General features: G+C 43.4%; 2 protein-coding genes across 3 annotated transcripts in view; one reads left to right on the plus strand and one right to left on the minus strand.

Moving 5' to 3' along the window:
- Positions 1–13634, minus strand: part of LOC120034735 (protein WWC2-like) — a 45055-nt gene extending 31421 nt beyond the window's left edge. Inside the window, exons 1-2 of the mRNA XM_038981338.1 lie at positions 13348–13634; positions 4018–4127 (exon numbers count right to left, since the gene is read on the minus strand). Of these exons, the coding sequence (XP_038837266.1) occupies positions 4018–4127; positions 13348–13481 (244 nt within the window). The 5' untranslated portion in view covers positions 13482–13634. The remainder of the gene's footprint in view (positions 1–4017; positions 4128–13347) is intronic.
- A 9181-nt stretch (positions 13635–22815) lies between these two features.
- Positions 22816–24176, plus strand: part of LOC120034978 (deoxycytidylate deaminase-like) — a 56390-nt gene continuing 55029 nt past the window's right edge. Inside the window, exon 1 of one of the 2 annotated variants that reach the window (XM_038981704.1) lies at positions 22816–23096. In XM_038981704.1, coding sequence (XP_038837632.1) covers positions 23056–23096 — 41 coding nt within the window. In that variant the 5' untranslated portion in view covers positions 22816–23055. The remainder of the gene's footprint in view (positions 23097–24176) is intronic. The other variant, XM_038981703.1, reaches the window with a different exon arrangement.

Below are 24176 nucleotides of genomic sequence, written 5' to 3' on the forward strand. Positions count from 1 at the left end.
CAGCCCGGTACCACCAGTGCCGGTACCACGCACCAGGCCTATAGTACGCCTTGAGAGTCCAGTGTGCCCTGTTGTTGTTCCCCGCACTAGCCTGAAGGTGCGTGTCTTTAGCCCGGTACCTCCAGTTTCGGTACCACGCACCAGGCCTACAGTGCGTCTCAGCCGGCCAGAGTCTGCCGTCTGCCCAGCGGCGCCTGAACTGCCCGTCTGCCCAACGGCGCCTGAACTGCCCGTCTGCCCAACGGCGCCTGAACTGTCCGTCTGCCCAACGGCGCCTGAACTGCCCGTCTGCCCAATGCCGTCTGAACTGTCCGTCTGCCAAGCGCCGCATGAACTGCCCGTCTGTACTGAGCCTTCAAAGCCGCCCGTCTGCCATGAGCCTGCAAAGCCGCCCGTCTGCCATGAGCCTTCAGAGCCGTCCGCCAGACAGGAGCCGCCAGAGCCTTCCGCCAGACAGGAGCCGCCAGAGCCTTCCGCCAGACAGGATCAGCCAGAGCCTTCCGCCAGACAGGATCAGCCAGAGCCTTCCGCCAGACAGGATCAGCCAGAGCCTTCCGCCAGACAGGATCAGCCAGAGCCGTCAGCGAGCCATGACCAGCCAGAGCCGTCAGCGAGCCATGACCAGCCAGAGCCGTCAGCGAGCCATGACCAGCCAGAGCCGTCAGCGAGCCATGACCAGCCAGAGCCGTCAGCGAGCCATAACCAGCCAGAGCCGTCAGCGAGCCATGACCAGCCAGAGCCGTCAGCGAGCCATGACCAGCCAGAGCCGTCAGCGAGCCATGACCAGCCAGAGCCGTCAGCGAGCCATGACCAGCCAGAGCCGTCAGCGAGCCATGACCAGCCAGAGCCGTCAGCGAGCCATGACCAGCCAGAGCCGTCATCCAGGATCCGCCAGAGCCAGCCAGCCAGGATCCGCCAGAGCCAGCCAGCCAGGATCCGCCAGAGCCAGCCAGCCAGGATCCACCAGAGCCAGCCACGTCCCGCACCCGAGCCGCCGCCATGATGGGGCCCACCCCGGACCCTCCCCTTTCTATTTCAGGTTGTGCGGTCGGAGTCCGCACCTTTGGGGGGGGGGGGTACTGTCACGCCCTGGCCTTAGTATTCTTTGTTTTCTTTATGTTTTAGTTAGGTCAGGGTGTGACATGGGGAATGTATGTGTTTTGTAGTGTCTATGGGGTGTTGTATGTGTATGGGGCAGAGTAGAGTATAGTTGTCTTGTTATGTCTATGGCTGCCTAGATTGGTTCTCAATCAGAGACAGCTGTCATTCATTGTCTCTGATTGGGAGCCATATTTAAGGCAGCCATAGGCAGTAGGCTTTTGTGGGTAGTTGTCTATGTTGTACGTTTGTAGCTTGTGTTTGCACTTACGTCTATAGCTTCACGATCGTTTGTTGTTTTGTTTTGTAAAAGTGTTCGTTTCGTCATCTTTAATAAAAGAAGATGTCTTCATATCCCGCTGCGCCTTGGTCCGCTTATTATGACGATCGTGACATGTAGTTAGATTGTAAAAACAAAGTCACATTGATTGATTCGTTAATGCATGCACGGCTGTCTCTGAAAAATGTTGACGCAAAAAATGTCAAATGGAATGATATTGAACTCAAAAGATGCCCAACGATTGAACAGAGCAGTAGCTGTGTTTATCTTTATGGATCAAGTGCCATTCTGTGACTCTGGTTCATATGCCTTCTTTTTTTGCAGTGTTATCGTTTTGGTATTGGGTATTGTGATGGTATCGAGAATCGTGATACTTAACCTGGTATCGAAGCCCAAATTCTGGTGTCGTGACAACACTAATAGGCTACTGAATATAGCATATTCACCTCGCGGTTTGAGGGGATATTGCGCTGTTTCCTCCCGCATGTTGTTGGAAGACCAAAGCGAAGGTAAAATGAGGTTTGGGACACACAAGTTATGCTTCTTCATAATCATAGATGGATTTAACATACGCATTTATCTCCAATAAACAAATGATTTGTGGTTTTGTTTACGCATTTTAGTTCGTTTGACATTCGCCAACGTGAAACCAACCAGACCAAATGAAAAAAAATACAATGCAACAAGCCAAACTCTGATTCAAACTATAGCTCAGAAGTGCAGAAATACACTGTATCCAACCACCCACAGGAGGGCCAGCCTTAACACACAGAAGCTAAGCCTTGAGTCTCCACACAATCATCCACTCCTGACTGACAGCTGACTGCGTTTGTTTACCCACCGGTGTTAGACAAAACCAACAAACAATCGCAGTAGAAATGTGTTGTGAGTGCAACAGATAAATAGAATCTCTGGCCCACACAACAGCAGCAGCAGCTAGCTCACATCTCAACCCCGCGGGCTACAGCCAGGCAGCACAATGAAAAACATTTGGGAAATGGATTTCATCTGCATTGGGAGAAAACAAATGTCTGATTTAATTGAATGGAGTTAATAATTATTTTTATTTAATCACAGGTAATGTGAGTGTTTTCCTAAGGGATGAGCAGAAGATAGGCGGTCCGTGTGGAATTTAATCTGCTCATTTAGAAATGAACGTGACTAATCATAAACGTATTTCATTTAGTGGAGATGAGCTTGAAACCTTTTCTCTCTCTCCGTATTCCGTTTTTCTTCTATTTGCCTATTCTGATTCTTGGAAATGATGTGGCATAATAACTTGCAAAGGTGAGGGAATACCGTATCAATATGTACAATTCATTTGAAAAATTCCTTGACAATATTAATATCAAGATCAATCTGCTGACAATATTGACAAATTCAACATAGCTTATCGTCTTGGCCTGACACTTGTCCAAGAAGGACATCTGTGAGTTTGCAACATGTTTAGCTTACTTAATGTCACTGATTAGACTGCTGGCAGTCAACATCCTTGACACCACACTCATAATATCTCTGGATATCATCAGATTAGGGTTATTTAGCCGAAATCAGTTGAAAACAGGTTTTCACAACTGAAAACTCTTAACAAATGAAAAACTTAAAACACAGATAAAGACTAGCGAGCAAAGGAAGGCCAAAGTAAAGATTTTGGCCACCGTAAGGATTTTGACTCGACTTCAACTCGATCATTTCTCAAAGTTCAGTCAATACAAATAATACATTCCTCATTTGATGGAGACACTTGGCGAATTATCATACGACTCATCAATATCTCATCAATATCAAACAACATGTCGCTCTGACTATAAATAATAAAATAAGTTCCAGTGGTTTTCAGTTTCTAAATAACGATACTGTAATGAACACGAGGGAGACAGAGAGCTGGTTTCAAGCGCAGGGCGCAGTAGGTGTTTAATGTAAGGGACCACAGGAGGAGGCAGGTAGCTGGGTCCAGGGGCAGGCAGAAGGTCATACAGAGTGGGTCCAAAAGGGCAACAGTACAGGCAGGGAAAAGGCTAGTAACGTCATCCGGGAGATCAGGCAATAGGTTGATAACAGGAAATCCGATAGGCTAAAGTACAGGCAGGGAATAGGGAATAGGCAAAAGGCGTCGTTAGTGAGGCAAAAACTATCATACACGGGAGGAATAAATCACAGGAAAAACAGAGCTCTGAATAGAAGTGTGTCAAAAACAAACAATACCTCACAGTGATGGGGTGCAAAGAACTGAACTAAATAGTGTGTGATAATGACACACAGGTGTGTGAACAGGTGATCAGAATTCAGGTGATTGGGATCTGGAGAGTGAGCTGCGTTCAGGGGATCTACGTGTATGAGAGTGTGAGCTGGAAGCAGATGTTACAGACACACAATTCAGAGAAAGAAAACCAAAAAAACCTACATCATTACAGTTTCTGCGGTTCTACTAATTTCTCTGTGTTGTGTTTGAGAAATTCAAATCCAGTGTCGGAATACCCCTGCCAAAACATCTGAGGCGGAATCTTGGTTGAAATAGCCTGGGGTCCTTTGTTTAGAATGGACAGATCAATGATTGCCCGGGTGGATCGCCCAGATGGTTTGGGCAAAGACATAATGTTAATGAGTGGGGTAGCACCGAGGTAAACCTGTCAACTTACTGTCGATGTGGTCGATGTAGTAGATGCCAATCTGAGGGTCGTATGAGGCCTCCCATCCCCACGGTAACTCGTCTCCCACACAGTCCGCAAACGACAGGGGCTTCGTCAACCTGACAGAGCGAGAGAAACATACAGTATCTGTACACAGAAACACATGAAACGTAAAGCTAGTGCATATCGTAACCAATATATAAACTACATCAGGTGGTTCATTCATATAAACAGACGAGTAAGACTGTCTATAACTTGTCATAGTGACCTTAGAAACTGGAGTTCAGAAAGACACGCCACTAAACAACAACAACAACAACACTGGAGCATCCAGCAGTAACAGTGACACATTCCTGAGGGACCAAAGTCTAAAACTGGCGTCGTGGTACCACTCACTCAGCCAAGGTCCCTTCTGTTACTGTGGCTGTGGGCTGGGGGGAAGTCTGGCTAGACAGGGAGAGAGAAGGGACACTAAACCACTGTGCCTTCTATTTGGGATGCGTTGCCCAAGGACTGGCTGGGTGGCTACCTGCACATTGTTCCCGCTCTCCGTTCCACTGGTAGTTTGGATGACTTGGCCCATGTAGACAGTAGACGAGAGACAGCCAAGCTCACTGGCGGGGTCATGACAAAATGGGGGTGGAGAACGGGTGTAGGAGTGAGAGGGAGAGAGCGGCTTTGGAAGAATGTGTTGTATCTTTGAAACGCCAAAATCTGTTTGAGAAACTGGGACAGAGTCTATATTGGATAAGTCTAAGAATGTGGGCAATGGGTATTAACTTGCAGTTTAAGCCAAGCCAGCATGCCGCCCGGCGTACTTCACTGTGTTTATTCAGTGCACTCTCACTCGAAGACACACAAACGCTAATGCAAACAGGTGCACACACACACACAGGCCATCTCTCCTGGCCTGGGCGGCTGTCAGTCTGGTATGCACGCTCCCTCTCGGCTGTAGAAGTTAAAAATTAGACAGGTGGTATTCCTGGTATGTCCCCTCGGCTGGGTCGGCCGACTATCGCACTCCGTACACCACCGACGACCTTTGAACTCAGAAGCCAGTCTCTGGACTGGTCTGCTGTCCTCGCACTGTCCTACTACAGGTATTGGCCTACCATGACTATTATCTACAGTTATTACTATGCTACTAGTTTAGCATCAGAGTGGCTGTTCAACTGAAGAACGAATGCATGAACCAAGCGTTTGAAAAGTTAAAAACCTCCACATTATCAGTAGACCAATCACTAACATCACACTGATCAAACCAACACTTTACTGTTTGGACACAGGCCTATCACTGAGAAATGTCCTCATACAAAACTCAGTGAGGTCAGCAGCGACACTAAGCAATGTCAAAATAGAGGCCGTACTGAAGTGACAAGATAGGGACCACCCTCTTTCCTCTCCACTATTTCATTTTTATTTATTTGATTTAACCTTTATTTAACTAAACGACCTAGGAACGGTGGGTTAACTGCCTTGTTCAGGGGCAGAACGACAGATTTTTACCTTGTCAGCTCGGGGATTCGATCTAGCAACCTTTGTTACTGGCCCAACGCTCTAACCACTAGGCTACAGTTGAAGTCAGAAGTTTACATACACTTAGGTTGGAGTCATTAAAACTCATTTTTCAACCACTCCACACATTTCTTGTTAACGAACTATAGTTTTGGCAAGTCGGTTAGGACATCTACTTTATGCATGACATGTATTTTTTCCAACAATTGTTTACAGGCAGATTATTTCACTTATAATTCACTGTATCACAAGTCCAATGTGTCAGAAGTTTACATACACTAAGTTGACTGTGCCTTTAAACAACTTGGAAAATTCCATAAAATGATGTCATGGCTTTAGAAGCTTCTGATAGGCTAATTGACATCATTTGAGTCAATTGGAGGTGTACCTGTGGATGTATTTCAAGGCCTATCTTCAAACCTGTTTGCTTGACATCATGGGAAAATCAAAAGAAATCAGCCAAGACCTGAGTCTGGCTCATCCTTGGGAGCAATTTCCAAACGCCTGAAGGTACCACGTTCATCTGTGCAAACAATAGTACGCAAGTGTAAACACCATAAGACCACGCAGCCGTCATACCGCTCAGGAAGGAGACGCGTTCTGTCTTCTAGAGATGAACGTACTTTGATGTGAAAAGTGAAAATCAATCCCAGAACAACAGCAAAGGACCTTGTGAAGATGCTGGAGGAAACAGGTTCAAAGTATCTATATCCATAGTAACACGAGTCCTATAACGACATAACCTGAAAGGCCGCTCACCAAGGAAGAAGCCACTGCTCCAAAAGCCACTGCTCCAAAACCGCCATAAAAAGAGCCAGAATATGGTTTGCAACTGCACATGGGGACAAAGATTGTACTTTTTGGAGAAATGTCCTCTGGTCTGATGAAACAAAAATAGAACTGTTTGGCCATAATGACCATCATTATGTTTGGAAGAAAAAGGGGGAGGCTTGCAAGCCAAACAACACCATCCCAACCGTGAAGCACGGGGGTGGCAGCATCATGTTGTGGGGGTGCTTTGCTGCAGGAGGGACTGGTGCACTTCACAAAATAGATAGCATCATGAGGATGGAAAATCATGTGGATATATTGAAGCAACATCTCAAGACATCAGTCAGGAAGTTAAAGCTTAGTCGCAAATGGGTTTTCCAAGTGGACAATGACCCCAAGCATACTTCCAAAGTTGTGGCAAAATGGTTTAAGGACAACAAAGTCAAGGTATTGAAGTGGCCATCACGAAGCCCTGACCTCAATCCTATAGAAAATTTGTGGGAAGAACTGAAAAAGCGTGTGCGAGCAAGGAGGCCTACAAACCTGACTCAGTTACACCAGGTCTGTCAGGAGGAATGGGCCAAAATTCACCCAACTTGTTGTGGGAAGCTTGTGGAAGGCTACCCGAAACGTTTGACCCAAGTTAAACAATTTAAAGGCAATGCTACCAAATACTAATTGAGTGTATGTAAACTTCTGACCCACAGAGAATGTGATGAAAGAAATAAAAGCTGAAATAAATCATTCTCTCTACTATTATTCTGACATTTTACATTCTTAAAATAAAGTGGTGATCCTAACTGACCTAAGACAGGGAATTTTCATTAGGATTAAATGTCAGGAATTTTGAAAAACTGTATCTGGCTACGGTGCATGTAAACTTCCGACTTCAATCGTACCTGCCGCCTCAATAGTCACACTATGGTGTGTCACACTATCTTCTGACAGGTAGTCTGCCCCTCAGTGTGTGTGTGTGTGTGTGTGTGTGTGTGTGTGTGTGTGTGTGTGTGTGTGTGTGTACCACATTCCAGAAATTGATAACTCACTCATACCTTGGCTATCCACCCCGCACCCCACAATGAGATATCCTCACCTCACCCAACTGCCATGTCACACATTCTGTATCACCATACACACATCATTGTGCTCTGAACCCACACACACACACACACACACACACACACACACACACACACACACACACACACACACACACACACACACACACACACACACACACAATGGCCAGCCCAACACCTCCATCAGCCCCATACATCACCTCTGGGCACCTCCTTCCCCTGCACAACAACCAAGACTGCTACAAATGACATCATGTCCAAAAGATGGAAAAGTGTTAATCTGGCCCTTCACACATCAAAGGACAAATCACTGAGGTTGCCAGCCACACAGTCAGCAGTGGGACACAAAGACCTGGACTGGAGCTTGTTGCTGTGGCTGAGATAAGATGTCTGACTGACTAGCACCTTTTGATGCGTCCCGACCAACAGAAGAGGAGCCAAACATCACCACTACAGAGAGGAGTGGGTGTGCGAGTGTGTGAAGAGGAGGTATGTGAGGGAGAGATAAGAGGAAGACAACAGGAAAGGTGGGGTGGAATGATTGGACTGTACACTGTCCACTGTCGTCATGGTAATAATGATCCAAGGTCTCTAGGCCTGGGCCTATTTCTCACCGCAATGGTCGGCTGAGGGGACATAAAGAGACTAAAAGAGACTCCCATTAGTCACTGTCTCTGACAGTATCTCCAGAACAGAACAGGCTGATTGTTGAATGGATGTGAGAAACAACCTGTAACCATCCTGACAATGGAAACCCCAAATGTGAGTTAGTGCTTCGTTTCTGGCCAAAGCTAATTTTGCACCTAAGCAATTAGCCTATCAGACCACAACAAAACAAACTAGCTGCTACATCTCCAGACGGGCCTACTTTGTTGAAATTCACTTTCACACAGAATGTTGACCCCTGTGTCAAGAGATGCTCTATGGAAGAGGTCAGTAACAGGCGTGCAGGCTTTTGTTCCAGCCAAGCACTAACACCTAATTCAACTGAACGTTACAACCTTGGTTAGCTGAATACAAGTGAAAACATACAGTGGCAGGCTACTAGATAGAGACACATTGAAAGCATTCAGCCTAGCCCCTAGGAATATGTTGGCCGGCCAGTGGAGGAGCAGGAAACCGTGGCCTGTGGACGGCCATGTGTGTCGCACATTACAGGACGCGGCCATGTTTTCTGGTCTCCAAGGCTACCACACACTCTTGTTTTTGTCTTCCCTCTATTTCCCCCTTCCTCTCTCTTCTCCCTCTCATTCAGACTCAAGCACAGACGCCAGCAGCTGTGAAAAGCCACGATTTACATCACTTCTTTTATTATCGCCCCCCCCCCCACCGTGCCAACAAAGTCATACAGAGCGCCAAAAAAATGAAGAAGAAAAAGGAGAGAGAGAGAGGGAAGACTTTTGTGGCAGAGGCCGTGCTTGTACAAATTCGCCCCAATTAAACGGGTCAAGCTCCAAACAGAGGGCCAAGAGAATTTGTGCGTGTGTACGCGCGCCTGTGTGTGCATGGGAGGGGAGAAACTTGGGCTGGAGTCTTATCTCTGCCTCCTCTTCTGGAAATAAACATTTTTGGGGCTGGAGCAGTGAGGAGGGAGTCATTTTACGTTCCTCTCTTTTCTGGGTGATTTAGACAGGGGGGGAGGGAGGGCTCAGGAATGTGGTGCAGCACTCTGACACTGCCTCTTATTCTCAGCCACTCTCTCATAAATCTGAGATCTGGACGGCTGGGCCTTTCAGACGTCAGGGGGAGGAGAGAGAAAGAATGAGGGGAAAAGATAGAGGAAGGAGGATGTCTGAGGGAGAGTTGAAAGTGAAATAGAAAAGGGGGAGGCAGAGGGGGAAGAGAGAGGGGGAGTGAGAAAGAAGAGAAGGATGGAGAGCGAGAGAGATTGAAATAATTTGTCAACCATATTGTAGAACTTACATTGTTTGCACAACGTTAAATCACTCCTGTCAGTTAGGACTCGGACAATGAAGCTCGTTTAAATGTGAATTTGAGAGGCGAGGGAAAGCAAGGGAGAAAGGTGGAAAAAAAGAGAGGGATTCCTTTTTCCTGCCAAAAATGTGTATTCCTTCACTGGCAAGCCAGGGTCCCCTCTGCTTGACTGAACAGAACAGGTCTAGTCCCTGGCCTTACTGTAACCATGGGGATGAGAGGGGATGACGTGCAGGCGAAGCATGAGACAGTCTTGGCGCGGCTTGGCGGAGTGCTATGCTAAAGGTGGGAGGGTCCACTTGGATTCCAAGTATAACACACACACGCACACACCAAAATCTTTTTAAAACACATCCTTTTGGGATGAATTGGGGGATATTGCGTTGACAGGGTTCGTGCTCTCCAACTTTACTTCATAATCCCAGAGTACAGGGGCAGATCATTTGTAAATATGAAACACCTGTTGCTATCTGGCAACGGGACTTTTCCCAATTCCCATACACGAATCCATCTTATGATGAAAAGTTCCATCCTATGTCAATGGAGAATCATTAATGGACAAATTATACGGAGGAAGTGAGTTATTCTTTGCGGCACACTATGCATGTCTCTGTTCCATCAATCCATCACGTCATGGTTATTATGATGCACTGAACCTGTACCTGGCAACCAAACAAAACAATATGATGGCAACATTCACCAAATCATAGAACATTTCAGCAAAATGCATCAAGTCGCTTTCCTTGCGTTTCCAAACTGTCTCCAAGCTGTCAACAAGCGGCCTCAATTAACACCATTAAGTGCATAGGCCTACAACGGCATTGGATTACTACAAGCCAGTAATGGTGTGGGGGGTTGATACAGTTACACATCACAATATTATTTTTGGATGATATTAGATTATTTGACTCCCCTGTAGCTTGTTCTCCATCTTCTTTTTAAATAGTGAACCAGCATGTTTTCAGCACTTTTATTTCCCTGACTGATCAAAACTTGTTTTCTCATGGTCTCTCTTGTCTCTCTGCAGCAGACATAGTGAGCAATATGTTTGGAACATCAAATCAAAATTAAATCACAGAATCGAATCGTAGTACATATAGAATCGCAATACATATCTTTTCGACATCTAGGTATCCTGATAATATCGTATCTTGATGTCACTGGCAATTCCCAGCCCTACAAGCCAGACAGCACAATCTCCCCTGGGCCCATACTCATAAAGAGTCTCAGAGTAGGACTACTGATCTAGGAACTTCGTTGACATCATGGGAAAATCAAAAGAAATGTACTTTTACTTCGTCAAAGTAAAGAATCTCAAAGTGCACAGTAGCCCGGATGAATAAGCTGATCCTAGATCTGTGCCTACCTGCAACTTCTCTCCTGAACAGGAGGGTGAGGTGTAGCAGAGGTGGAAAGAAACAGGGCGCGCAGCCAAAGCTACGGCCGCCGGTAACACAGAGGATATATTAGTCAGGCAAACCCTCTTATCACAGTACACACTATCTTTATAACCGTTATGTTCTTCACGACAATGCATCGACAGACAATACAGGGCCAGAACCAATAGTAGCCTAATAGTAGTAGACCTACATACCCCTATGGTTCAAATATGTTTACAGAATATATGATTTCTTCCCCTCAACATATCACGGCAAGGTCCTTAGGGTCGTGAATACCGTTAGCATTTCTGAGCCTGGGCCAAGATTGAGATTGTGAAAAGGGGCTGAGTATGATTCCCTTCCACCCTGACACGGCATCCTACCATTCTTGCCGATTAACACCGTTCTAGAATTAGAGGTATTAGCCTATCATTCTAGAAGGTTCATATCATTCTAGAATGTGTAGAATCTAGACGCAGTTCAGGTGGAGGGAGGGAACCGTGGATAATGGTGTTTTGGCTGGTTTCTAAGTGGGAGCAACTTGATGTATATCATTCACAATGCCTGGTGGTGTTGGTGGTGGCCTCATAGGAACGGCTGGCATGCCACCTATTATAGGCTCGCCGTTTTCTAACAGTATAGGGCATTAAGACACACTATAGAAGCATTTGGCTTCAATTATACCCTCGCTCGTTTAGCTTAGGGGGGTCTGAGTGAGCACAGACTGGAACATCCGTTTCCAGCACAGTGTCACAATGGCCTTCTCTTCAGACTCTTTAGGTTTCAATCAGCAACACACATCTGACATGCATATGATGAGGCGTCAATATGACAACAATATAGGACTACTGTTGCGATTGATATGAAGCAAATTGAATTCAATAATAGAACTTAGGCTAATGACTAGAAAGGTTCAGTCATTGAGCGTTTTAATCAAGCGACCCATTTTCTATCTATGCATGACTCGACACTGTAACGTACAACTAAATTAGCATTAACGAATCTCACATTTCCATAGTGCAGCTAGGCATTATCCTTCCATTACGGCCGGACTTTCTGACCAATTATCCTCATAATTAGAGCTTAATGGTTTGTCATAAGTGGCTTGTGTCGTGTGGTGAACCTAATGTAATAAAACACGGGTAAGAAAGACCTCAATTGAATTAAGTGTGCGTGTCAATACCGGCTAATGTACAGAATTAGCCTATTATTGAAAGCAATGGGCTGTTAGGTTTCTTCCTCCCCATGAAATTAGCCTATAATAATATGCCAATCAAATATGCTACAGTTTAAGATGATTGTGTTTTGCGTGTTAAATGTTTTTTATTTCTCCAATACCAAGGCACAGCATATCAGTGATTAGTGAGCTAGAGCAGACCTGCTCATAGGAGGCAACATACATCTGCACCGGAGGCCTTCACTTCTCCAGAGGAAATGTTTTATTTTATTTTACCTTTATTTAACTGGGCAAGTCAGTTAAAAACAAATTCTTATTTACAATGACTGCCTACCCCGGCCAAACTCAGACAGCGCTGGGCCAGTTGTGCACCGCACTACGGGACTCCCAATCACGGCCGGTTGTGATACAATGGAATCGAACCAGGGTCTGTAGTGACACCTCTAGCACTGAGATACAGTGCCCTAGACAGCTGCGCCACTCGGGAGCCCCTACATTTGGGGGATCTCAGATTACCATATTTTTCATGACAATTTAATCAAACATTTACAAAAGCCAAAACGATAACTTAGGGAGCTGGAGCTTTAAAAAAAAATGGCATAGATTCTTATCAGGGTCCTTTCAGAAAGTGCAGGAGACTCCACTTTCTTCCCTAGCGTTTGTGCTTAGCATTTTAATTGCCTTTTCATAAATAGTAAGTATAGCCATCTGTAATGAAATAGCTTATTTTACTGTAATAACTTTAGTATTGCTTTTATTTTGTACATATTTGCTTCTCTGTGAGAATGGGTGTAACGTTATAGCTTATTTTACTGTAACAACTTTAGTATTGCTTTTATTTTTGTACCTATTTGCTTCTCTGATCAAATGGAATCATACGCAGTAGAAGTTCTAGAATCTCAGCAACAACAGAGCTCACGAGTTTGCTGTAGTTGCATAAAATGAGCACGTTGGTTTGATAGCTTGCTAGCTCATAAGAATAATGTTGCTAGCTACGTTAGCTAGCTATGGCTTGTTGAATCCTAATATAAATTGTGAAACTAGCTAACGTTAGCATCGTAAGGAATTTTTCCAAACCATGGCATCAGAAAGTTAGCTATCCAGTTAGCAAACTATAGATAGCAGCTAGCTACATCCGGCATAGCCAGCTGAAATTCAATTTCTCTAAACTATGCAACTAGCTATCAGTTATCAGAGTTTTTGCAATAACTAGATATGCTCAAATGACACGTTCTGCACGTTCTTGCAATAACATTATGATATGCTAGCTAACTTAGCAAAGGCGTGTTGATAGTTTCACACTATAAAAATACAACTAGCTACTGTAACAGTTAACAGTTAACGTTACTGTTCAAGGCATTTGCTTGTTCGAAACCCTTTTGTGTCGTTACGTAAAAGTGTGTATCAACTGTTTATAAACTGTTTACAAACGCTGCCCGTGTCAACTTCGCAAAGTTTCGCAAACAGCCGCACTCTTGCTTACCTGTCCCTCGGGTCTATCCAGCTTGTTTGTTTAGTGTTGTGGTCGATATAAAACACTTTGCCGTCAAAGTCCCTTGTTTCTTCCCAGCCGTCGGGTAACGGCAGCTGGCCATTCCCCTTTCTAGGCATGTTCATCTTCTAAAAGTTCCGCCATAAGTACGGTAAAAACTCCAGTGGAATACTAAAAAGCGAGGAAAAACTCAGTAAAGATCCATGTTTTGCCTTCCCCTGTCCTCCATCTTGGGTTCCTAGCTGAACACATAGGCCCGGACAGACAGACTCCGTTCCCAGCCAACGGAACATTAGCATATCATTAGCATAAATCTATTTGCATGCACATTCCTGAGTGTTGCATTCCTGCGGCTTAACCCTTTCCAAGACATCACCAGTGGAAAATGTGTGTTGTCAAGACAACTTGTTACACTGGTCCCATAGAAGTATTTGGTCCCATTCCCCATTCCAGATAAGCGGGACACATTACACCGCCGCGTTAAATAGTTTTGTTATCCGCCGCTGTCGCTCTATGCAAGAACTGGGAGAAAAAGTTTTGGAACGGTGAAATATGCACCATTGCAAAATATAGGCAGATAGGATGATGGGACAGTGACAGGGATAAAATATGATATGTCCCCAGATAATTCAATATCTACATAAACCTGGGGAAATAATTATTGAATGTAATAATAGAGAAAGTTTAACAACACTGCATAACTTTAAAGGGACAATCTGTGATTGCTGTAATACCCCCAAAAATATATTTTATTGGTGTCTATATTGAACTGGTAAAAGGTCATTGTGATACGAATAAGGGAGGGAAATTACTCCATTAGGGTGTGGTGCCTCAACTTTTTGTAAAGGGCATCCTATAAGTCTATACACTGGGTGTACAGAACATTATGAACACCTGCTCTTTCCATGACATAAACTGACCAGGTCAATATTAGGAGGTAATGGTGTTCTTAAGGTGTTCTTAATGTTTTGTACACTCAATATAATTCTATGGTATAGAATTATATTTTCTATTTCTGACTGTTATGGGTGAATCAGTGCATATTTCAGCTTTGTAAATAGGCCTGGCGGATAGGCAACACGTGATTATCTAGAGACCTGCTGATTCTCACGCATAGATCAATAATAAAAGTAATAGACTAACAGCATTGTTTTTGTGACTAGTGAAATAATCACATTGCTCTTCTCTCCTGCGGTTAAACATCAGCTGTAATCCTGCAAGGCATTATGGAGTCACACTACAGGGTACGTAGACTACAAGACATTGCCTTGAGTGAACTCTGGGCCAGGGGGAAAAACACCAGTTTTATTACAATTTCAATTGCTTGTCTGTTCTCTTTGGGCTAGGATGCAATTTGACACATTTTCTGTACAAATAATTGGAAAAAGTTTATCTCCCCTTCAAAAGGAACTATAGTGAGACAATCTATTTCTAGGAATACACAGACTTTTTTGATGTTTTTTTTTTTCAAACTTTTCCCAACCATTCTCAACCAATTGTTACCTTTTTGTTAACTTCTGTCCATAGCAATATGAATCCTTTTTACTTTATGAGAGGACCTTTGATCCTCCTGTAGGTGGGCCTTTACCGAATAAAATGTCATTCTCTGATCAAAGCTGGGATATGTCTTTATCTCAGAGTCCGTGTGATGTAATTTTTGGATGTGAGGTACACAGCACCTTTCTCTTTCTCTTTCCTTTCCTTTCCTCTCCTCATCTCATCAGCCTCGCAGGCTGCTCATTCAGACCTGCATCACAAGCTGCTCATTCAGACCAGGGAGGAGATGGAGAGGGCAATCGGGTCAGAAGTGCATGGCTGGAAATATTGTTTGAAATTCAAGGGAGCAATGGAGTAATACAGAGAGGTAGATAGAGAGACAGCCAGAAGGGAGGAGAATAGATGGAAGACGGGTCAGTGTAGGGCAGAGCCGGAGATATTGTTGATATGACATTCAAGAGAGGACATGAACATTAGAGAAGTTGAGAGACAGGTAGAGACAGGGCGGGAGGAGAGGAGATGGATGAGAGGTCCCAGTGGGCACAAACTGTTTGAATCAATGTTGTCTCAACGTAATTTGTCAACGTATTGTGACTTGGAATCGATGTGAATAATACATTGGATTTGCAAAAAGTCATCAATGTAAACTGTTGTTTTGAGGGTGAAATTTCAACCACAGAATTACATCATCAAGGTAATCTCAATTATAGACAAACCCTTATATAATATGTTGAATTTGTACCTTTGAAATAGTGTTAGATCTTCAATGTTATATCTACTATCAGAAAAAAGCAATAGGCTAGGCAGCACCTCCTACTGGAGAGGTAATCTATCTACAGCTATCCATTTGGTCTCCCATCCAGGGTGTTAACCAGTCCTGCTTAGCTTTGATATTTGTCACTGACTACTAGCAATGTGCAATCATGAGAATTATTATTGAGAGATCTCTTCATAACTAAATAGATTCACTGTTGCTATCGAAGTCATTCCAAAGGGTAGGCTTAATAAAGCAAATGAAATCTAACCATACTCTATAAGTCATTTAGGCCTATGTAACATTTGCGAAGTCATCCACAGCTATTGTTTCAATTCAACCCAGGTTTCAACTAAAAATAGACAATACATATAGATAGGCCTAGGGCTTCAAGCTTTGGTTGATGTCAAATGTAATCTTAACTTGCCTATTAACTTGTTAACAAATTATATGTTGGATTCACGTCGCCAACGAAACCAAAAATAAAAGTTAAAGAATAGGATTGATCCAGTGGTTCAGATGGAACTATCCAAGCATTAGATACATCTCCTTTAATGTTGATATTTGGTAGTGTTATTAACCAAACACAATTCGATATGACTTGTAATACAGTACATAGTCTATCTTACAAACTAATGTAACAGTTTTTTATTAAACCTTAAAATGAGTAACTAAACCATGGCCACATTTTGAGGTTACTGTAACTATAAAAGTCGTATTATGTAATCATAGAAAATATGTTTGTTCAAGATAGCATGCAAAGGTCGCATGTCGGTGGAGATCTTCACAACATAAATATGTCACAGAATCTCGAACAGCATTGATCACTTGCAAATGTACTTTCAATGTATTCTCAACTGCAATCCAGGTCATTTGGTTGTGCTATTAGATGAAACACAGTGATAAGACATTAAGTTGTTGTATAAATGCAAAATATCTGACATTGTTTTCCCATTTGAACTTTGTTGTGCTTTTAAATTGTTGAAAGTGCGGTGATAACACATTTAGATGACAACTAAGCAAAAAATCGGACATTGTTTTTCTATTGGAATTTGGTTGTACTTTTAGATAGTTGAAAGCATAGTGATAACACATTGGGAATTCAACAAACTTATGGCAGTCTTTTTGAGGGGGTGAATAAAGGCTCATTGATCAACGTCTCAACCAAAAATGTCCACGTTAAAATGACGTGGTGAGCCCAGTGGGGTGGTAAATAAGACAGGAAGATTGATAGATGTTGAAAGCAATAAATAGATCAAGAAGAGTTGGAGAAGAAAGAGGGAGGAAGAGAGAATAGCTCAGGAAAGGGTGCCATTTCTGCAGTGCTGCTGACTACGCGATATGATGAAATAAATCATTCTCACATCGCTGCGGGTAAACATTTTTGTCTTTTTGTTTTTTCCGACTATCTCCAAACTCATTTTGGTAGATCGGGGACATTCCCGACCTTTTGATCAGATTTTCTGAACGTGCAGGAATCAAATGAGTAGAAAACCAGAAGCTTCTACTTTCCTTCCATATCGTCTGTCACATTTGATAAATGAATACCAGTGGATGCTGATGAAAGGAGGATGGCTCATTCCAGCCATTATTATGAGCTGTCCTCCCCTCGCCAGCCTCCACTGATGGATACTTCAGGGATGGTGATTGGCTGCCATCTTAGTTTTGGTTGGAATAGCAATGCCCTACAAGTAAATCAAGTAAACACTTGAGTAAATGAGGGATACAAAGTCAATTAAAAGCAGGTGCTTTCACACAGGTGTGGTTCCTGAGTTAATTAAACAATTAACATTCCGTCATGCTTAGGATCATGTATAAAAATGCCTAGTTGCTCATTATTTTGGCTACCATGGCTGGAAGAAGAGATCTCAGTGACTTTGAAAGAGGGGTCTCAAAGGAGCATTAGGGGGTTTAAAGGGTGTGTGTGTCTTAGTCACCAGATCTCCCAATTGAACACTGCTCTTTGACCTGGTAATGCATTCCTTTGTTCATCCATTCACTCATCCTATTTTTTAATTCATCCATCCTTTCACCCACCAATCCATTCCGTCATTATTTTATTTACCCATAAATCCATCCATATATCCTTCCATCCATTCATCCATCCATTTCACCTGGTACAGCTCTTTCTGGGTGACCAGGGCATCATGAGCCACTGTCAGGTACTCCTTCAACATCCTCTCCTGCTCCTTCCTCCACTCCGCCCGGGGGTCCTCTAGCTGGGTACTCTCTAGAGAGGGTAGAATGTCATCAATGAGATCTACTCCCATAAAAAATGATGGTGATAATAATACTTTATTTGTAGCCTCTTTTTGTGTCATACAGCTACAGCACGCCAGAACACTGATTCAGATATACAGGTAACTGCCAAAGTAATGGAAACCCTTGAGTAAATGAGGGATACAAAGTATATTGAAAGCATGTAGTTCCACACAGGTGTGGTTCCTGAGTTAATCAAGCAATGCATATCCCATCACGCTTATGGTCATGCATAAAAATGCTGTGCAGGCTTTTATTTGGGCCATTCTTTTGGTTACCATGGCTATGCCCCCCATAGGATGAAATATTCCCCCATCCACAGGGCACGAGTGGTCACTGAATGGTTGGATGAGCAAAAAAATATGTAAACCCTATGCCATGGCCGTCTCAGTCACCAGATCTCAACACAATTGAACACTTATGGGAGATTCTGGAGCGGCACCTGAGACAGCGTTTTCCAGCACCATCAACAAAACAGCAAATTATGGAATTTCTCATGGAAGAATGGTGTCGCATCCCTCTAATAGAGTTCCAGACACTTGCAGAATCTAAGCCAAGGCCCATTAAAGCTGTTCTGGCGGCCTGTGGTGGCCCAACATCCTATTAAGACACTTTATGTTGGTGTTTCCTTTAATTTGTCAATTACCTGTACATTCTAACGAACCAACAGACGCTTCTTTAAAGGTCAAACAAAACCCTTTCAAGAATTTCATTTTAAACCACCAAGACAGAGAGATACAGTATCTTCCATTCATTTCAATACTTCCAGGAAAATACAGATAAACACTTGTTCATCAGTTTTCTCTGAGTTCTCCATAGACTTCATTGTGTGGTGGTGGTGAAGCTTTAGCTGCTAAGCACATTTCTGGAGAGTTAGGTCAGTGGGCTCTCCGGTCTACTTGTGGTTTAACACGAGAATTTCAAAGCATTCTTGTCGTTGGTAGTCATGTGCTACATCCCAAATAGAACCCTATTCCCTACATAGTGAGATAATGATTGGGCCCCTGGTCAAAAGTAGTGCACTATATAGGGAATAGGGTGCCATTTGACACTCGTGCCATTTGACACTCAGGCATGGCTTTCTTCAGATGCTACCTCTGGCTCAATCCTCTACCACTATTAGCTAAGCTGCTAAAATTGCTCTAATGGTAAGTAGAGCTTTGATGTTGCTGAGAGCAGTTCCACCCGTCTTTCCCCACTTAAATCATTTCCTCCACCGCCACCCCTTCAAAGCCAAAGTCATCTGAAAGTTACCTGTTTAATCCCCTAAACTCACTGTATCTGTAAAACATTCCATTGAACAATTCTACAACAGCAGAATTGGCTAGATCGTACTCAAACTGACTAGAATACAATAGTAAGTTGCATAATGATTACATCTATTTCAGCAGTAATCTGTCACACTATACATTGACATAGGATATCGCTCAAGCACTTTTACAGATACGGACACCTATGGTACGGTGTTAAGACATGACGTCAGGGGTTAAGGTATGAAGTAATTGGACTGAAGTTGATACCTTTGTTACCCTTCTGGAAGTCTCGTTCCCATCCGATGCCTGTGTGTAAGTCTGGCCAAGTGAGACTACCTTTTCGGACCAGTCAGTCAAACACCATTTTGAGAAGGGCACCATCGTGAGTTTGTGACATGGTCAACACGAGGCAGAGGGAAACATCTTTGATGAAAATAGAGCCTGCATCAAAGAGAGAGAGAGAGAGAGAGGAGAGAGGAGATAGAAAAAAAGTTAGTTGTCAATACACTCCCTATTCAACTCAAATAAACACCTAAACACACTGCTGAAATACATATTTACGTAATCAACTACAGCATGACTGATGCATTCCTTAGGAAAAAGCCATTTTAATCTTAATCGGTTTAGCAACAGTGGAATTCAATGCATCTGGCCAATATCTCTTGGAGATCCATTCCTCCTGAAAGTGGCAGAAGGGGGAGGGAGAGGGGCAGAGAGAGGGAGAGAGAGTGTGCCTACTACAGCAGGAAGATTTGTGACCTGTTGCCACAAGAACAGAGCAACCAGTGAAGAACAAACACCATTGTAAATACAACCCATATTTATGTTTATTTATTTTCCCTTTTGTACTTTAGACATAATATGACATTTGAAATGTCTTTATTCTTTTGTAACTTCTGTGAGTGTAATGTTTACTGTTCATTTGTATTGTTTATTTCACTTTTGTTTATTATCTACTTCAGTTTCTTTGGCAATGTTAACATATGTTTCCCATGCCAATAAAGCCCTTGAATTGAATTGAGAGAGGCCCATACCATATGCCAGACCAACTGAGCATCGGGCCTATTACCCACAATGCAGTAGTTCATTTCCATAAAAGGACCCATGAGCACCAACATGAGAAGTTCATAGGAGCGAATTTCAAGGCACAAGTCAAAGTTCACAGAAGTAACAAGTAAAGATAGACATACCAATTAGCTAGTGTTTTTACTGATATATATTTTTGCTCATGAATTATTAAGTGATTAAAACTCGTTATTCTGTTACCAAATCTGTAACGGAATTACTGCAATTGAATTGGCTACAATGGGAAATCATAGTAGCCACAAACCATAGGTCACTTGCTTCTGTCTTCCCTTCTACTGGCATACTGTTGTGTTCAGATCCAGTTCATTTGACCTCTCCCGGAACTTACCGACACCCATCCTCGCTTTCCATTTACTGTAACCAGCTTCTGCACCCACTGAGCACCGACCGACACCGGACGTCCATGGACGTTGAAAAGTAGGTGAAATATGGTCAGTCCACCCTGGCCTTAATTTCATCGTCCACAGACATCGTTTTTTTAGTCCGGACCGGCCTTGATTTCAACATCCACAGACCAAATCAGAACCAACCATAGACGTCTATGTTTCATAAGTTTGGAAAGCACAGTACAGTACAGTGAAGCACAGTAGAGTACAGTAGAGGGCAGTACAGTAAAGTAAAGTAGTGTAGTTCAGTACAGTAGGCCTACAGTAAAGTAGAGTTCATTACAGTACAGTAGAGCACAATAGAGTAGAGTACAATATAATGTACTGTACTCTACTGTACTGAACTATACTCTACTGTACTATACTCTACTCCAGTGGTTCCCAACCAGGGGTACTAGGACCCCTGGGGGTATTTGGCCTATCCACAGGTGGTACTTGAGAAGACTCACGAGACCATAGGCCTACTGGTAAAATGCACATGAGGGGGTACTTCAGGGGTACTCTGGGCAGAGCAAAATAGTTGGTGGTACAGTAACCAGAAAGGTTGGGAACCACTGCTCTACTCTACTGTCCTGTACTGAATTATACTATACTGTACTCTCCTGTGCTGTACTGTGATGTCCAAACTTGTGAAACATTAGACGTCTATGATTGGTTCAGATTTGGTCTGGTCCGGACCAACCAAATCTGTAGGCCGTCATTGTAAACAAGAATTTGTTCTTAACAGACTTGCCTAGTTAAATAAAGGTTAAATACAAAAAACAAATGTGGTCTTGTTTGGGGGCAGAACTCATTAGATTGATAGTCCGTTTGTAGAATAATAGTCATATATGCAAAGGAAGATATTGCATATTTCTCCCTTTGTGAACCTATTCAGGATACATCACCATGCAGAATGACATTCATATCTATAATTATGTATTTCTGTGTAGTACAGATCAGGGACCCATGATGTAATTCTGTTACCATAATTCAGTTACCAGTGGAAATCCACTTCACTCACTGTAGTTCAATAACCAAAATATATTCTTTCAAAGTCAAGGTGTCATGTCACAGCTGACACCCCATTCTTTCTGCAGACGTCTTTGAATCTTAATTCAGAGCAGATATTTAACATCGTTTTTGGAAAACTTAGCAGCATAAAAAAAGAAGGGAGATTGTACCATAATTCTGTTCCCAAACACATCTGCACCAGGGAAGAACAGTAACACCTCTGACTCTGTGACGACACACAAAGCCACACAGCTAACTCCTTGTTTTGTCTGTGGTTTTAGTAAGACACATGACCGCCACGTAGTGGCCGGGGAGGATATATTGTCCCTCGCTTTACTGTTTTTGGCCGTATGCAGCAATTTCTTCAGTTTACAGTGGCAGAGAGCACACATTTCGCAGGTTATACATATTGTTCACGGAAGTCCACCTTGGAAGACTAACTGTAGTTTGGTGCGCTCTACAGATGTTTGTTCAACAAGACAACCACGTGTACTTACACATTCACTAATATGGGCTGGGGGTTGAACCTCATTACAATTTCCAGCGTGGGAGATTTTCATGCTTGTGCTGTGTCCTACGTCCGCGTCTTTATTTTCCCCAACGCAGTTATTAAGCCAAAACCAACGCCCCCGGCGTTCTACTACGCTCCCATTGGCTCGCTAGCGTTGTCTCACTCACAGGCGATCAGCGCAGAGACAGTGACTTTCCAAGGTAAGGATGGAAAGTGTCATTTAACAATAAGCTGCCTACCGTTATCATGTTTGGTAACATTTGCCCATGTATTTATTTTAAGAGTTTCAATGAGTTGTAAAAATGTCTCAGAGAACTCTGCTGAACTCCCTCAATTGAAGGTCAGCTAACCCAGGCTACTTAACGTTACTAGCTCGGTATTTGAAGTTGCTATATTATCAGTAGTAGCCTATTATCAGGTAAAAGAATATGCTTATTATTCATAATTTCTCAAATATTTATTAGCTAATCATTCAGTTGAATACACTATGCTACAGCCATTGAATCTGTATTTGAGCGTTTAAGGGACTTTAATGACTCACTCGGTCCACGACATTATGTTATCATATTTTCAATCTTGAAATACGGGGAAATGTTATTAATCAGTGACTGAAATTTCGCGCTACGCGATATTCACTTCCAGACTTGGAGAGCGCTCAACGCGATATTCACTTCCAGACTTGGAGAGCGCTCAACGCGATATTCACTTCCAGACTTGGAGAGCGCTCAACGCGATATTCACTTCCAGACTTGGAGAGCGCTCAACGCGATATTCACTTCCAGACTTGGAGAGCGCTCAACGCGATATTCACTTCCAGACTTGGAGAGCGCTCAACGCCTTGTAGACGCCCCTCTGAATACCTGGGCGTGGTTTTGGCTTAACTGTGTTGGGAAAAAGAAAGGCGCCCTACGCCTCATCTGTACAGTGTTAGCTTGGCAGCTTGCTAGCACAGAAGCAAAGATGAGTCAAGAAATGAAGCACGAGGCATCCCAACTGAATGGGTAACTTTTATGGTTTCACTTTGAAGTTAGCAGCGAATTGTCAGTTGTTTGGTTGCATGCGTTTTACAGTAGTACTAGCTAGCTAGGCTAAGTAGTAATAGCTAGCTAGCTCCTTCAGTTCTCTGATAGCAACACACAACTTCAATAAATAAACATAGTTCGCGTTTGTTGTTAGCAGCATATTCAGAAAGTCATTAGCAATGTAGCTAGCTAGTAAGATAGATAGATAGATAGCTAGCTAAGTTACAGTATATTGAAATAAGGTCATGTGCAAGCTAGGCACTTAGCTATAATGTATACCAACCGACAGAACTAACTTCATTGGGATCAAGGCATTTAGTGAGAGTTGTGGGAATAACTAAGGGAAAAGTGTGTGCGAGACTGGGGAGGGTTGGCAGCTTCAACAGTCTGTGTGTACACCTTAGAAACCACTGTAGCTGTCCTTATTCTCAGGATAAAATAGAATCTATCCTCTTCAGACATGATTTTCACTTAGTTTCCGTGCACTGTGTCTCAGTTTTATATTTAGCATCAGGTAATCTCTTTCCTACTCCCCTTAGTTCCCGATCCCATCTTGGTGAAAGACATGGGGACGGGATGTTTAAGATGTAGAATATGGATCCTGCATAAGCCATGACACACACACACACAGAGTTTCTCTTCAGCTGAAAATAGTACAATATGAATCCGTGGCTCTCAAAAAGGGATGATGTGTCCCCCCCCCCCCGTTCATCCTTATTTGAGGGTGTGCCCATGGAATGTCAGAAGTGTTGGCACAGGGCATAAGCTAACGAGCAGGAGGGCAATGAGGACAAACACACACATCCCACACACACTACTCCCAGTCGCAACCACACTGTCACTCTGACTCTGTGTCAAATGTCAAACACGAGGAGCACTCTAGCTCAACCAGTAACATGCCCTCAACTGTCTCACACACACCTGGAGGGGTTCCCGTCGCCCAGCAGAGTGCCAGGGGCCCAGAAAGGTTAAGGGGACCTGGGCTGGCCCCTGGCCCTCTTCACCACCACTTTTAGCTGGTTGAAGGCCCACTTTGGCTGTTTTGATCCCCCAAAATGA

This window comes from Salvelinus namaycush, chromosome 42, assembly GCF_016432855.1.
Source record: "Salvelinus namaycush isolate Seneca chromosome 42, SaNama_1.0, whole genome shotgun sequence".
In the NCBI taxonomy this organism is placed as follows: Eukaryota; Metazoa; Chordata; class Actinopteri; order Salmoniformes; family Salmonidae; genus Salvelinus; species Salvelinus namaycush.